Below are 17,579 nucleotides of genomic sequence, written 5' to 3'. Positions count from 1 at the left end.
GTTAAGTTAAGCGGGTTAGGCAGTAGGTCAAAACAACTTTCAAGTCTAAATAAGCCGTTTTTTTTAATCACAGGTTGTGCTTACCTATAATATCTTCTGTAAATAGCTAATGCATTACGTAAATCCTTGTATTACTATACTAATCTGAACTTTTGTCCAAATTACGTTTTAAGAGGTTGTATAAGTTAGAACTACCAACTTTGGGAGCTTTTCAACCCATTTGACCCGATCTCCTTCTAGCTAGTTTTTGACTCGACCATATGAAACTATAAAACACAAATAAAATCGATTAATTTATACGTAGAGGTTGGAATTGCAACCTTTGCCCGTCACCTAGTAGGAGCTTACATTTTAGTAGATTAAAATGTATTACTGATAATAATGGATAATTGCTATGAATGCTGATGAAATACTGTAAATATAAGGATAATTTGAATTCAATAGCAACATATAAGACAGAGTCATACAGAAATGAATTTCTTTTATTAGATGAAAAGTACATGAATGCTTCAGTTTGGCTAGTTACTAATAATATGATGATGATTTTTACATTTTTTCCTCATTTTTCTACTACAATGCAATCAGAATACATAAATAGTTATATATATACATCTTGTAAGTTTAACACACAACTACCTGAACTCAAGTTACTGCTGTAAAACAACTTGCTAAAAGTCCTCAACACATCAAGAAGCTTGGGAGTAAACTTTTGTTTTCTCTTTTGTTCTTATACCTTAGATACTTGTAGCAAGCTAGTGTGGGGCTTTAGTGGGCGTGTACCTACATGTTTGCAGAACTTATTGATATTTTTTGGCTCATTTGGTGTGAAAGTAGTAATCATGGGTTCTTGCAACCTAGTAATGTTTGCAAGCTCTGTTATCATTTTCAATCTATCAAAGTTCATATTGGCCCCACTGGTTATGGCCACAATATTTACATCTTTAATGTTATAGTACCGACAATATGCTTCTGCACCAGCAAGGGCAAGAGCACCTGCGGGTTCAAGAATGCTTCTTTTTTCCTCGAACATGTCCTGTAAGACAAACAACATATATTAGCCTAAAAAGAATTAATAATGGTTGCATGAAATACTCAATTGGCACACAATTAGAGTTGGCAAAATGGATGGGTAAGGGCCTAAGGCGGGTTTTGAAACTGGGCAAAAATATCTTTTTATCGGGTCATTGCTGACAAGAACTACTTGGAGAATAGGCTTACTTTTATGGATGTGCAGATAGCGTCATTGCTCACAAGAACTATTCCATCTATCAACTCTCTGCATAGACGGAAAGGCTCGACACCAACCTCCTTCACAGCCACACCGTCTGCAAAGCCGCCTACTTGATCAAGCTTTACCCGTCGGCCATGGTGCAGTGACAAAGCCATTGCATTTGCATCAGCAGGCTCAACTCCAATAATCCGAATCTGTATATACAGGTTTATCAATTAGTATATTTGATTAAAGAGCTCTTTACCTACCTAAAATATGTGTTATAATGGACATTGCAAAAGGAATATGTACCTCTGGTCTAACTCTCTTTGCATAGGCAGCAATACCAGCTATTAAGCCACCACCACCTACCGGCACAAATATGGCATGAATTGGGTCATCCAATTGTCTCAAAATCTCCATTCCGACCGTTGCTTGACCAGTGATTACATCTGGGTGATCAAAAGGAGGAACAAAGGTTCGATTCTCAAAAACGCCCCTTCTTTTGGCATATGCTTGTGCTTCATCATACGAGTCCCCTTCAAGAACAACGGTCGCGCCCAATCTTTTAACCGACTCCCACTGAATACATCATTTAGATGAATGGTTAAAAATGTTAGCCAAAAGAGAATACAGTTACTCCATAGCATGAAATTAAATGAATTTAAACCAAACCTTGATCCGAGGTGTAGTAACTGGCATAACAATCACTGCATCGCAGCCTAGTGTCTTGGCTGCTAATGCAACCCCTTGAGCATGATTACCAGCTGAAGAACATATGACACCTTGTGCGAGCTGTTCCTTTGGAAGTTTTGCCATCATGTTATATGCTCCACGAAGTTTGAATGAGAAAACCTGCAATCAAAATCACAAGTTAATATGCTAAACCACAGTTTTATTTGAACTATAACCCATATGTACACTTTGAGTCAACGATGCTTATAATATAATTAGTTGGAGACTCGAACTTAATAAAATATGCATAGATGGGGACCAGGAAATATAATATGATTATTGAAGTTAATTAAATAGGACTTTTGTAATTCAACGTGCAACATTAAGCAATGGGGACCAAAATCCAAAAATAAAATAATGTACGTTCTACTTACCGGTTGTGCATCTTCTCTCTTCAACCATATATCGACACCCAACCTCTCGGACAGTTTTGGAGCATGCTGCAACGGCGATTCCACAGCGACATCATAAACTTTCGACGTTAATATGTCAGTCAAGTACTTCATTGCACTAATTGGCGACGACTCAGATACACCATCTGGGACAGCTCCCACCTTACCTTGTTCATACTTCAATGAATTTGGAGAGAATTGAGGCAATGTGGACCTTGGTGAAGCGGTAGTATAACTTACTACAGATTTATTAGTGTACGAGTTGGTAGATGATCTCGACATGGCAGTGATAGAGAATGCAACCATTACCTGCCGCCTTGCTTTAATGGACTTGCCGTTGTGGCTGAGAGGTAGTGTAGATAGGTTACAAGGACATGGAACAATTGCCATTGTTGTTTTTATTTGTAAGGAAGCCAGGGATACAAGTGAAGTTAGAAAATATTGTGCTTATAATACTAAAGTGAAGCATAAGCTACCTTTTATAATCTTAGAAAATGAATGATATATATAGTATTAGGCTATTAGTATTTTACTATTCAATCTAAGGTAAAATTGGATACTAATACTATTATGTATTTTATTATTCAATCTAAGGTAAAATTGGATGATTGATATGTATAATATTAAGTTATATGGGTATTTTAAACATGTGTAGAGATGATTATTTATGGATTACATGTATCTTATGCATCAATGACATTGTATCAAACGCATGTTCTTCTATATATTATAATGTTGCTATTTGCCAACGTACCGACTGCTGGCTATTAATTAAAGTAGGTGTTTAACAAATAAGTTATTTTTTTTAAGTTGTTGATGTTTCAAACCTGTATGTTACTTTCACTGCGCGGGCAAATTTAAAAGTGACAAAGAAAGAGAGTGGAGACTAAAGTTTAGTTTGATTCAATTCTTATATTCTTAAACTAAACCAAAACTGCAGAGACTAAACTTAAACATCAGCCTATCATTTTTTTAAAAAAAAAAAACTAGAAGGGTATCCACGCAATGCAGCGGTAAAGGCGATGGTTGGTGGCGGGAGCAACGATGGGTGTCGACATGTCATAAATAACGGCAGCGGTGGTGGTGGAAGCGATAGCGATTAGATTATTAACGAAAAAAATAGCGTAGACGTGTAGTTAATAGTTATAGATCGGTTTAGAGATGTATGTTGTAAATAATTTGTTAAGACTGTTATAAGTTTATTAGATGAAATCACAACACAAAATTTTAAGCGAAATTCACCTTTAAAAAAAAGATAGATGGGTCAGTAAAGTGCGTGAGTTGAAAATATGTTGAAAGTTAAGAGTATTTTGGATTTTTTTTTAATATAAAAAGTTTAAAAGGGAATTAGTAGTTTGTTTTATAAAATAATAATATATTAGAAATCTTTAAGCCTAGGGGTATTTTGAGTATAAAAAAAATCTTAATTTTTTAAAATAGAATAGGAGATAAACTAAAATAATTATAACATAATCATTATTGTTTGTTGTAATAGTAATCAAATTTTTGTTAATCTTGTGGTATTTCGGATCTATGTACATGGAATATTCTCGATTCCTAAAACTAAATATTGACTAGCAATATAGAGTGCTAAAAGTAATTAACTCATGTAATATGAATATATACTTTCACTCTTAAATTAGTAAAAATAATGTTTTAAATACTGGTATATACCAGCCGGTATTATCGGTATTTGAGGATACTCCAATATTTTAATCTCGGTGTTTTTTTTCGGTATTTTCACTATTTCATACCGACCTGTATTTCTGGTATTTTCTGGTATTACCATTTCGGTATTTCCGGTAATTTCATTTTTTTTTTTGAAATTTTTTAAAATATTTTTTTATGATAATTTAATGTTAGTTTTTGTTATTTGTAAACTTTAAACCTTATATTTTGTTACATGAAGTACATATTTGGTATTATTTTTTTGTGATTTATAATTGTTTTTTGAATATTTTTATTAAATTGTAACAAATTTTGTATAACAACAATAAATCAAATTAAAATAGTTGTACCGACTGGTATTCCCGCTAATTCTGATAATACCGGTAATACCGGAAATTTTTTCCACACCAGTATGATTAAAATACCGGTTTTTAAAACATTGAGCATGGCCAAATTTGTTATCCTTTCCTTTCTAACAATGACACTCCTGTGGCTGTAAATATAAGGAAACTAGGAAAGTGTCTGCCTATATGAGCAAAAAATATGTGGACTCACTCACTTACATGCTAAACTGCTTAAGAGTAAATCACATAAGTGTACAACTTAACTATTTCGGTTTGGACAATTTGTAAAAGTGTAGAATTTGTGAGATTTTGTTTAGCTAGTCTTTTTTTTTACAATAAAATAAGATACTTTCAATTTGGATAGCTAGTGACGAGCTAACACGTAGACCTAGATATAGTATGATCGATTTCCTTCAAGAACCTTGATTGCCTAAAAACTACTAATATTTGCATAGTTAGGCATGGTAATTACTTTCAACTTTGCACGATCTAAAAGGAAAATCCTAATTTTGGAACTTGGATATACACTTAAACTTAATTAAGATTAACCACTATTCAATTTATTCACCTTACTAGATTATTTCTTTTTTGAACGAAAAAAATATATTAACATGACAAGTAACAAGTTGCTAGAAGCCAATTAAACATTAGGCCCATGCCAACGGCTCATCGTTGGCTCTTCCTCAGATTCGTCGACGAAGGACTCCATTGGCAGGGGTTGTTCGTGTGGCTCGTCGATGGGCATCCTTCGTTGGGTCGAAGTGGAAGGATGAGAGAAAGGTGGTGATTGTGGGGCCAAATACATTTTTTATTGTTTTTGTTTTGTTTTTTTCTTGGTTGGTTGTTGAGAAAGGGGTGAGGAAGAGGTAGGGTTGGTAGTGATTGAGAAAGAGGTGATTTAGGAGAGAAAAAAACTGATGTGGCAGTGAGGAAGAGAAAGAAAGAGATTCTGGGTTGGCAGAGGCTTTACAAAAACCGACAAACAAACCTAAAATATATCAATACTATATATTATAAATTCTCCTGAAACATTAGTTGATACTTGATAGGACTAAAAAAGAAGTAAAAAGATTCATGTCAATTATAACGATATGACCCACCAACAAAGCTCATGCCATCGAGTAAAATCAACAAAAACAATAAAAACAACCATCAACAGACACAAAACATCATATAACTTGGTACATGAACCTTTCTTTATACAGCTTCACATAATATTTGAAGTTTAGTTAGGCAATTTTGGACTTGTTCTTACTTTAGTCTTTTTTTTTGTGTCATTTACTTCAATCGTTTTAATCGAGATATTCGTTTCTTTTGCGACATATAAAACACAGTCCTTATCCTAATAATTGAAATAATTCACAGAGAAGACATGAATTTATGAAAAGATAAAACCTCGTATCACTTCACGTGCTTTATTACATGAAAAGTAAATCAAGTTCACGTACATAATAATCTGGATTCTCTTTTGCCGAATGTAGTTTGCCATTTTCTCAAAAATCATCATTTGTAATTAATATAAATAAATCTTTTTTGTCTTTCTCACGAATACCTTTTCCTTTTTTATACTTTGTTTTCACAAAGCAGCATGATTGGATCAGTGGTAAACATTATTGCCTCTGGAGACAGAAGTCATGGGTTCGATCCTCATCCCATGCAAATGTTGGAGGGCCTTTTCTACCATTTAGGTAGAAACTGGAAGCAGCCTCTCTACTTAGGTAGAGGTAAGGTCTGCCTACATCTTAACCTCCCCCATACACCGTCGATGTATTATGGCTCAAAACCATGAAAGGCGTCACTGAACAGTTACTTACTTACTTTTTTTTTCTTTTTACAATTCTCTTTATTATTATAGTTAAGAAAAGTAAAACAAATTCCATCAACCAACAAATTTATACCTTATACGCATATAGAATTTTTGGGTTTGAAGTACATGTATTTGGGATTTTTGTAATACATAATGTATACAAATATTGTTGTTCTAACTTCTAATATATGGATATATAAACTTCGCTTTGATTCGTAACAATGAAGATTCTAAACTATTATTTTCTGGGATTAAATGTTATTCCTTGGATTTTTTTATGTTAGTTAATCTTGTTATCTTTATTATTAATATTAATATTATCTATATCTATATTATATTATAAAAAAATTAACTTTTTATTTTTGAAAATGTTGAAAGTTGTAACATTAATGCATAACACTCTTTAAAATAATTTTATCAACACTACCTTTTTAACATTAATAATTAAATGACACTATCAGTCATTTATCTTTTAAAATATCTCCATCAACCTTTTACATCCGTTACATTTACATCAATAATTTATACCACTCGACACTGAGTCCGCCACCAATAGTTGCCCTCACCACCACACCGACGTTGCGACGACCACCACCACATTACATGAGTATAATGCTAATACATATACATATAAATAATATATATGTAGGAACAGTGATTTTTAACCCGTAAATATATGTATGGAATTATATGTTTTGGTCTTTTTTATAAACTTTTGAGCTTATTTTGTTAAGAGTATATTTTAAATATTTAAACAAAATGTCTATTAATTTAATTATTTACTGAAAATTCTGTTATATCTAGTCTATAATAATAAATAAAAAAAAAACATAGGAAGAAAGACTAAAATATAGAAAGGGGATAAAATGGATAATTGTGAGAAAAAGAACTTTTAAATATAAAAATAAAGCAAACAAAATCAAAAATTGTGAGAAAAAAAAACACTCTGCTGCCCTGTACTTGATCACAGTGATTCTCGTACCTTGTGCTGCAAGGCAATGTTAATTGACACTGTTACCATCAAAGCGGGGAATGAATGTAAACCAATTGTTGACAGAGATGATTAGCTTGGGAAGGTGGCTTGCCTTCTCTTTGTGCTTTGATGCTGGTAGAAATAAAAGAAGAAGAATCCCTAAAGCTATTCCGGTACTACCGCCTAAGGGGAGGCTACAGTACGTGCTGTTGTCGATGATAGTAAGGTGTTGCTGCATTCTTAGAATCAGCCTGCAAAGAACGAATTGTTTCGAGTCACGAATAGGAAATAGTATGAATTTAAATTCAACTAAATTGTTTGTTCAAGCGTAGCATGCGAGGATGGAGCCTTCTGATAAGCCTAGGACGATTGTAAGGGACAACCCTTTGACGGTCACTTTCCGTTGCTCCATCTCACGATTTGTGATAATTATTCACGAAAAGATTTTTTTTTTTTTATAAAAAACCCCATAATACCCAGCTAATGTGCAACACACGTGAACGACTTAACAGGACAAATTCGATGTCCATTAAACTGGAAAATGAGCGGGGTAGAAAAATCTAAGTGTAAAGTCGAGTGTTAATTAATAAAAAAACGATAAAAATGTAGTCTAAGTGCAAACCATAGAAATGATTTCTGGCATTTACTCCTTGCTTTAATAAGGACAAAAAGCACGTGCTAAACGTTTTATTTTATTTTATTTTCTTTTCTTGGAGTGGCTCTGAATCAAGTCTACGTCAAATCGTCAATTGTGACTTTAATTATGTTCTTGGTCAACTTTAAATAATACAACTTGAGACCTTGTTTATGATCTTTTAAGATGGCAGATTATTAATATTAATTTCATACTAATCTATTTTAAATGAACCTTCCACACCGGAATTTGACATAAAGAAAAGGACGAGTGAGGAGGCCTTTCGGCCCCGTTTATTGAAGTAGTTCTTCAAGATGTCGATTCGATCTAACATGTATCGATCAAGGGTAAAAGCATGCATGTCCCCCTCCACACAAGAAAAAGCTTGAAATTAACTCGTGACAAGTTCATGCGGTCTTGGTCGATGATCGATCACCAAGATTATTGCTCGATCGATCAGCGCATTAATAGCTGGAATCCTTGGTTGTCAGTTTCAATCTCATAGTCGTATCCAAGATTGTTGGCACAACTTCGAAACTCATTTAATTCGGTTGATGGAATTTGAATCCCAATTAGTACATTGGCACCCGATTCTCCCTAATTAAACAACGAACAAAACCAGACATATATATATTAGTATCGATCTCTAGCTTCTAGCAAGCTAGGCTTAATGAAGCGTACGTGATAGTCATGAGAAACCAACCTGCGAACGATAATGAAACAAGCTGATATTCCAACGAGGACTAATAACATCTAAGAATCTCACTAAAGCCCCACGCCTTTCAGGAAACACGAATCGACATAGAAGCTCATCTTCAACATTTGATCGACCACCCATCTAGAGAGATCCATATATAATGGTAATTTAGTCATTAATTGATATGAAAGAAGCATACAATACAACATATATAAAACATTGAACCTGAAAAAAGGCTAATTAATTACTACCAGATGCCGTAAATGATCTTTAACCATGTCATTGTTTGTGAACTCAATAGTTTCAAGATGAAATGACTTCATTCTCTCCATTATGGCTTGGAGTTCATCTCTAGTAAGAACACCAACACTGTTTAATTTCACGTTCCAAATTCAAGCCGCGGGTTAATTAATTAGTTACGATCGATACTTTTAATTATTCGACAACGACAAGTTTTTAACTAAAAATTATAATCTTGCCTGTATAAAACTAGAGCTCGGCTTCTGTTAGAGTCGTATCTATACTTGAATTCTGTGATACTTATTCCTCCAACCTGCCGAAAAATTCATTCATTATTATCAAAACTATATATACAATTAAAGAAAATTAAAGACCAAAAGTCTTTAACTTACAAGATGGCAGAACCGTCTAATGCTTCCAGGTTCCTCTGGCATGAAAGTAGCAAGCACGGCCTCTTGCTGCCTACCGATGTTTGCAAGGTCTGTCACGAGTCTCAGTCTATCAAAATTCATGTTAGCTCCACTTGTTATCGCTACGACATTTGTATTCTTGATGTTATAATATCGGCAATATGCTTCTGCACCAGCGAGAGCAAGCGCCCCTGCTGGTTCAAGAATGCTCCTTTTCTCCTCAAACATGTCCTTCAAGAAAAATTTATATATCATTTGATAGTTTTAAAAAGTAGAGAATTGCAAATTCAGTGTGGTGGGTTAAAGATGGTCTTAATTAATTAGTTACTTTTTTTGTGTGGGTAAAACCCCTGGCCTGTTAACTAAAGTTAAAACCAAATTTCTTGTAACTAAAAACTGATGGAATAAAGATGAAGTAGAATAGGCGTATATACTTTTATGGATGCGCAGATAGCATCGCGACTGACAAGAACTACTCCATCGATTAGCTCCCTGCATAAGCGAAAAGTTTCTACACCAACTTCTTTCACAGCAACACCGTCTGCAAAGCCTCCCACTTGATCAAGCATGACCCGTTGGCCATGGTGCAATGACAAAGCCATTGCATTCGCATTAGCAGGCTCTACTCCTATGATCCGTACCTGTATGTGTATATATGCACATTCCAGACTTTACTTGGAGTAGCTATTACTCACACTCTTAATTTGGCTCTACTACCTTAACTGCTAGAGGTCTTTCTAATTATAAAATCACAATTACGAAAAAGTATTGTCTGCATATTGTAAATATAATGTGTACCTCTGGTGAGACCCTTTTTACATAGGCTGCAATACCAGCTATTAAGCCACCACCCCCTACAGGAACAAATATGGCATGAATCGGGCCTTGCAGTTGGCGCATGATCTCCATCCCTACAGTTCCCTGACCCATGATTACATCTGGATGATCAAAAGGTGGAATGAAGGTGCGTTTCTCACTTATACCCCTTTTCTTGGCGTATGTTTGTGCTTCATCGTACGAGTCTCCCTCAAGAACAACTGTTGCTCCCAATCTCTTAACCGACTCCCACTAAACATAGTATTGATCGACCAAAAAATAAAAATAAAAAAATTTCAGCTACATTGTTAGCTAGGCTACAATGGAACATGAAACTATATAATGTGCCTCAATTATCAAAGAATGAAAACAGTTTAATTGAACCTTGATTCGGGGTGTAGTAACTGGCATAACGATCACTGCATCGCAACCTAGCGTTTTGGCTGCTAATGCGACCCCTTGAGCATGGTTGCCGGCAGAAGAGCATATGACACCTTGTGCAAGTTGTTCCTTTGAAAGCTTTGCCATCATGTTATATGCTCCACGAAGTTTGAAGGAGAAAACCTGATGAAATCCCAGTTAGCTAGTATCCTCTAATTAAGATTAATTACAGACTTCCAATTCATCAAACTTGCCAACGTACATGCTAAACTTGACTTAAATTATGACTGAAAAATGCTGTTGAAGCTAGTTTAATTAGTGCCTTCATTTGACTAGTTAAGCTTCATTTCTCTTATGCATTCTATATATATTGTCGACATGTTAATAGTAGTTTTGAGACCCTCTAAAATTCAAATGAATTTTATAGATAAAAGCTATATATGAGATTTTAACCGGTGGGTTAAAATCAATGATTAAAATTAAATAACTTTTAATTTTAATCCAAAAATCAAGAATTTCCTAATATTACTATTAAAGTTACTTTAAAGTTAAAGGATGTCCGTTTTACCTTTTAGTGATAGTTCAAAGGAAAAATATGTCACAAAGGTAAACAATTTGGACCATATACACTGACATGGCGACTCATATGTGGATAGCACATCACTGTCATGGACTCGAAAACACATCCAAATAGTGTGTACGTAAAAGATTTCATTATGAATCATAAAATGTTGCGGCATATAGTAATAAAGTTTGATTTTTCACTTTGGTTTCAAACCAAAGTAAAAATTTGGTTGTTTAAAACCACATTGAAAACCCAATTCTATCTTTTATGTGTTTAAACAATTTTCAAATAAATCGAAATACTCCGGATATATATATATATATATACACACACATATATAGTTCTTCATACAAAACCCAAAATCAAAAAAAGTTCAATTTTTAAAGGGCCAAAATCAAATTAACCATTTTGGCTTAAAAAGTAAAGTAACCCCAGTGTCGTTTACTACGGATTTTGGATTCCAATACTGTCTTCAACGGTGTATGGAGAAGTTGATATGTGGACCACCTTACCCCTACAAAAAGGTAGAGAGACTGCTTTCATATTCTACCAAAGGTTAGCCTTGCTGGACATGAAGATCAAACTCATGACATCTGTTTTCAGAGATAAAGACTCCAACCACTAATTCAACACAACTGGTTTTTGAATATTCTGCTTGGGTTGTAGGTCTGGGTCGATTTGTTTTTTTTTCTCGCCCCCAATAGGAACCATATTGGAGGATTTTTCCATACTAAAACATTATATAATATACATTTAAAATGATTAGAATACCTAACATATTATTACTTGTATTCTGTTTGCGTTTTTTATTCAAGTTGATCCACAATCATATCAACTGAATCCATTGTTAAGCTGAGTAAACGAAATTAAGGAGCCCTACATATAAGATAATATCCTACCAATATAAATTAAGTGGGAAACGTTGCAAAAATAATGTATTTTCTCGACATATATGCAGGCCGTGGGGCCAGGAAATAGTAGATTTATACAGTGTATAGTTTTCTCTTTTGGCAAGACCTCCAACACGTGATTCACTTACAAACGTGACAAATTATAAACAAATTCTATAACTTATTTACGAGTAATATTTTTCTTTCTTGTAACAAATGTGTTTGAAAGTAAAATATCCTTTAATAAAGGCACAGGGTAACAACACCAGGGGAAAAATTAACCCGACAAAGGCATTTGCGGCGACGTCGCCGCTAATACTTTGACACCGATAGGGGGCCCACTTTTTTCTCTGCCAGATTTACCATTACAGACATGGGGCCCGCAGAGCCGCTAATACTTCCTGGTCGGGTTTGACTTTTTTTAACCTGATGGGCTTACGCTCCTCGTTAATAAAAAGTGACCATTATAAGTTTAGGCCGTTCCCAAGTTTTCTCTCACCTGATGTATTCATAAGGTTAGAAAAAACAAAATAAAATTCATAGATTACTCAAAAATATATCATTTATATTCATTCTAGACATACTGTCATTGGTGTATCGAATGATAATTACTAACCAGTAACCAGCTGTTCTAATAATAATAATAATAATAATAATAATAATAATAATAATAATAATATAATAATAATAAAGTTAATTAAAAAAAATGAAACAAACTAGAACAAAAATATAGAACACCTGATTTAATAACACAACCCAACGGGCTACTACTATAGATTATACTAGATTTTAGACACGTGTCTAACACTGGACACGGGGTTTACGATATTATCAATATTAGATCTTCATACATTTAAGTCATAAAAGCTTATAATTTTGAAGATATAGGGTTTTAAGTGTTACACTTTGCAAGTTGTAGTATAATAATCACATGTTTGTCACTGTCATTATCAGTTGAGACATATTGATGAAATTGTTTGTCGTATTCATTCCACAAGGCACATGTTATAATAATTTATTTATTATATAACTTTTTGAAACTAGTTGTACTCAGAATGTAATATCATCATTAAAGATAATTAAGAATTAAAAATATAAAAATATTTTTGATCATGTATTTGACATTCAAGTATATGTAATGTGATCATGATGTGGACCCATAACACGCATAAGTTTATTTTCAATCACATGTCCTATGATAATTAGATAACAATTAAGATTGTTTTCATACTACTTGATAACATTTAAGTTTCTTGATTTGAGTGACAATTTGAACTTTAAACATTAATACGCAAACCTAATATACAAAAAAATAATAATAATAAAAAAAAATTATGTACCTTTTTTATTTGAGAGATATAATTAATCTTGAATATAGTTCATATTGACTTCGATTTAGTATTTAAGTAACCATGTGTTGTAAATCATGTTTTGTTCTGTGACCGTCTCATATTTTGTGATTCCGATTGTGTTTAGAATAAAGATGTTGTATATCGTCATCTGTTATTATGTTTTGAATATATATATATATATATATATATATATATCTAGAGTTCAAATTGTGTTTATATTAAATATTAAAGTAAATATTAATATTTATAATTTATAAAAATCTAATCTAATATTTGTTAATAAGTCATTAGGTTTTGAAAGAATTTTTTGTAGACAATATTTAATATATTGAATTTTTTTTTAACTAATTAAATGATTGTAAATTTAAAAAAAAAAATCTCAAGTTGATGGTTAAAAATAAATATAAATTAAGTTTTCAAGGCTAAAAAGTGTAAATTATTGATGAAAAACAAAAAAGTGTAAATTAATGATACTTTTTATACAAAATAATATAAATACTAATATAATAATATATTTGGATAATGATTATTAGGATTTTTAATTTATAATTAAATCTTAATGATGACATAAGCAAAAGTCAATTTGATGAAATTGTGCGATTTGATTGGTTAATAAGTCATTAGTTCAATAGTCTTATAGTATATACTAGATTATATTCCCGCGTAATACGCGAGATAAATATATTTAACTTTCATAATAAGATAAAGATTAGTGTAACATGTGCTCACAAGATACATGTTTAGAAAAATTAAATGAACTTAAATTTTCTTTAAATAAAAAAATATATTTAATAGTCATTAATAAAGTATAAAATTACCACTTTATGTTTAAGATCTTCGTATTCTAAGAAACTTTAACTTTATTTAATGTTTCTAAACATATGTCTTGTGGATACATTCTAGAATATGATGATGTCATTGGTTAATAAGTATTTTGTATCAAGGATGGTTAATAAAATATATGTGTTATATCTTTGTATAATGATATTGTAAAATTAAATATTATTTTTCATATTTTCCGGTATCAAATATCAATATCTAGCTAATAAAGTAATATGAAATTACATTAACGTAGGGCATTAAATATTACTTCGTCTGTCCCATTTTAAGTGTACCACTTTGACCTTTTTTTCTTTCAATTTGACCGTAAATATTTTCACATGTGTTATACAAGTATAATACTTGATATAAAATATATGAATGGATTGAATTTTAAATTTATTTTTTCTTAAAATAATTTTCATCAACAACTATATAATATAAATAAAGATATTTAAGGTCAAAGTTGAAAGGAAAAAAAAAAACTTAAAAAGTCAAAATAAAACACTTAAAATTGGACGGATGACATAACTCATACGTGTTAAAGTCATGTTCATAATAAAATAACACACAAATAAAATATATATAATCATCGTATATATGTTAAATGGATAAAAAATAAAAACACAAATTTAATATATTAATATGATATTATGTTACTACATACTACTAATATAAAAGAATAATAAATTGTATAATACATATAATGTGTTTGTAAATTACATTGGAATTAAAGATGGATTATTATAAATATTATATCTTTTATTTAATTATTTACAAAAGGTAAGTTTAAAAATCACCTACAAATTAAACATGTTAGGCGTGCACATTAGGAATAAATTTTAGTTATTATTATGTAAATTTTGTTAAAATTAAAAGTAATTTATTAGAGGGATATATTCTGATTAATTATATAAAGTATAAGTATTAATATTGTCATTGATTTAAATTTGATCTAATGGTTATAAATCAAAGATGAAGTCCATTCAAGGGTTCTTATTTGTTTATGAATGAATTTAAGACCTTGTTACATATATATTGGTAGATTAATGATTATTGGGATATTTTATTTGTAATTAATCTAAATGATGACACAAACGTGAATCAATTTAATGAAATTGAGCGATTTGATTGGTTAATAAGTCATTAGTTTAACTGTGTTATAGTATATATTAAGATTAAGATTAAGATTAAGATTAATAATTAATAATAATAATAATAATAATACCAAATTTATGATGTTTGATAGATTTAAGTATTACTCGTATTAGTTATGGTTCATATCAATACATCGAAATAGAAAGGTAGACGAACAATAAATTGTGCCGCTAATCATTTTCGTATAGCATAACTAAAAAGTATAAAAACTACATTTATCGTGAAGTCATAAGTGTGCAAATTACTTTCAGGAATTGATGCGGTACTTATTTTTAGAACAAACGAAATTATATATAATAATCGATACTAAGTTACTATGAGACAGATCGAGGGTACATGAATGGCACTAACCGGTTGGGCATCCTCCCTCTTCAGCCAAATATCCGTCTCTAGCCTCTCCGACAGCTTTGTCGCGTGCTGCAACGGCGACTCCACAGCCACATCATAAACCTTGGATGTCAATATGCCGGTCAAGTACTCCATTGCACCAACTGATGATGACTCGGATGATAAACTGCCATCTGGCACGGCTCCCACCTTGCCTTGTTCATATTGCAATGAGTCTGGAGAGAACTCAAGCAATGGCAGTACTGGTGGTGGAGCATTAACAACAACACCAATGTCGACTTTCGTAGAGTACGCGTTCCCAGCCGACGGCCTGGACATGGCTGTCACAGAGAATGTAATTGCCATTTTTGTGTTTCTGGTTGTTTTGGTGCCGCATAGAGATATGCTACCAGGATATGTGATTGTACTGTTCATTATTATTGTAGAGGCTGAAGTTAAATCATTCAGGGTTCCTTAGTAGTTATAGTATTGCTTATATATATAATAAAACTATGTATAGCTAGAAAACAACATAATAATTTGTTCATTATTATACGATATTAAAATGGAGACTGAAACATGACGAATATACACCAACCACGTCCATTGAGTACCTTTATTAAATTCGAGTATTATATTAAATTCTAATTATATTATTATGTCATTATTCTATTATATAACTTCATATCCAATCTACATAAATGCTACAGAAAACAAGTTGAAACATAAAAAAAGTATATCTTATCATTCATATGTAAGAATGGTGAGTCATTAAAATGGTACGTACATAATGAGATTAGAAAGTTCTCACCAGTTTAACTTTTTTTTTTTAGGTATTTAATTTGCTACTTGTTACGGGTATTTATGACGAAACTAACTTTTAATGAATTAACTTACACAGTCATTCCATTAATTATTTAATTCGTACTGATAGCGAGGGTTGGTATCTTGTAAGACCATTCGTAATTGTTCATTTATTCTTCCCTTACAATTTTCTTTTTGTCACATCTTTCACTTTTTTTTCCTCTTAACCATTAACCTTCACATTTAATACCTCACAATGCTCCACAATATAACCAATCAAAATAAAACAATACACACACAAAAAAAAAAAAGAAAAGAAAGTGGACCTCACTATCTTCTCTTTTATCTAAGTGAAATATATCTCCTATCTCTTTTTACCTTTCTGTTTCACTTATAACCCTTAATCATTATCTGGATGTCATATCAATTTACCCACTTTTTTCACTGGAGATAGTCTAATGGAGTTTATAACTAAAGCTTTTGATAATATTTATTTATTTATTTATTTATTTGGCTAGTTGGAAATGGGATGTTAGGTTGATTCAAATATGTAAAATCTGATATACGAAAACTTTCCAAAACAAAATTTGGTTAGTTAAATACAATCATACAATAGATAAATCCCCTATTCCCCGCACCGCCGCACGTATGCGGTATGCATAACATCTAACAGGGTTAGTGATGGACATGTGCAAAAAGCCCAATAAGACCCACAAATTATATTGGGGTACCAAATTTCATCCCAAGACAATAACCCAATTGATGTTTAAGCACAAGTCCAATATTGAAGATATATATAAAGACCATTTAAAAACTAATTCTCTAAAATAAAATAAAAGTTACTTTTATATACACGAGTGATTAATTTAAGGTTTTCTGCCCAACTCATTATTTTTAAACAGTTTTATTTAAAGACACATAAACGTACCGCAAAAGTTCATATAAACTTTGACAGGTAGTTGAGAAAATATCATGAATAATGTTATGAAATAATCGAAAGTGTATATATAAAATCGGTGTTCTTTTGTTTGAATAAGCTTTTATTTAAACACTCGGACAATATAAAGATTTGCGGAATTCTACGGATTGATGAAATTGTGTACAACGAAGTGATCTCGATGTATATGCATACATTTACAACATTATGATGTATGTGTTGATACTATTAGACCATGAATGGTGTCAAAAAATCACAGAATTTTGTCACAATTAACGTCAAGACATTAAAAGCTGGAATACTTCATTGTCGATCAATTTCATACTTGTACTCAAGATCGTTGGCATGCCTATGGAACTCGTCTAATTCAGTTGACAAAATCTGAATACCTTTGCTTCCGTTTCACCCTTTTGAAGACAG

The 17,579-nt window shown here is 31.9% G+C and overlaps 2 protein-coding genes across 2 annotated transcripts; both read right to left on the bottom strand.

Annotated features, from left to right (window-relative positions):
• Positions 1–466: 466 nt before the first annotated feature.
• LOC122583674 (threonine dehydratase 1 biosynthetic, chloroplastic-like) lies at positions 467–5,154 on the bottom strand. The gene is made up of 6 exons (XM_043756053.1): positions 5,013–5,154; positions 2,320–2,783; positions 1,886–2,065; positions 1,523–1,792; positions 1,219–1,425; positions 467–1,033 (listed from the first exon to the last, which is right to left on the bottom strand). The coding sequence occupies exons 1-6, from the start codon at positions 5,152–5,154 to the stop codon at positions 728–730; spliced, it is 1,569 nt and encodes a 522-aa protein (XP_043611988.1). The 3' UTR covers positions 467–727.
• Positions 5,155–7,860: 2,706 nt separating this feature from the next.
• On the bottom strand, positions 7,861–15,873 carry LOC122582306 (threonine dehydratase 1 biosynthetic, chloroplastic-like). Its single transcript, XM_043754678.1, has 9 exons — positions 15,443–15,873; positions 10,311–10,490; positions 9,909–10,178; positions 9,545–9,751; positions 9,093–9,341; positions 8,940–9,013; positions 8,712–8,829; positions 8,467–8,601; positions 7,861–8,360 (listed from the first exon to the last, which is right to left on the bottom strand). The coding sequence occupies exons 1-9, from the start codon at positions 15,851–15,853 to the stop codon at positions 8,220–8,222; spliced, it is 1,785 nt and encodes a 594-aa protein (XP_043610613.1). The 5' UTR covers positions 15,854–15,873; the 3' UTR covers positions 7,861–8,219.
• Positions 15,874–17,579: the final 1,706 nt, after the last annotated feature.

The sequence above is a fragment of the Erigeron canadensis genome, chromosome 9 (genome assembly GCF_010389155.1).
Source record: "Erigeron canadensis isolate Cc75 chromosome 9, C_canadensis_v1, whole genome shotgun sequence".
Lineage (NCBI taxonomy): Eukaryota > Viridiplantae > Streptophyta > Magnoliopsida > Asterales > Asteraceae > Erigeron > Erigeron canadensis.
Note: the sequence above shows the minus strand (reverse complement) of the source record. Positions and strands in the feature narration are given on the sequence as shown.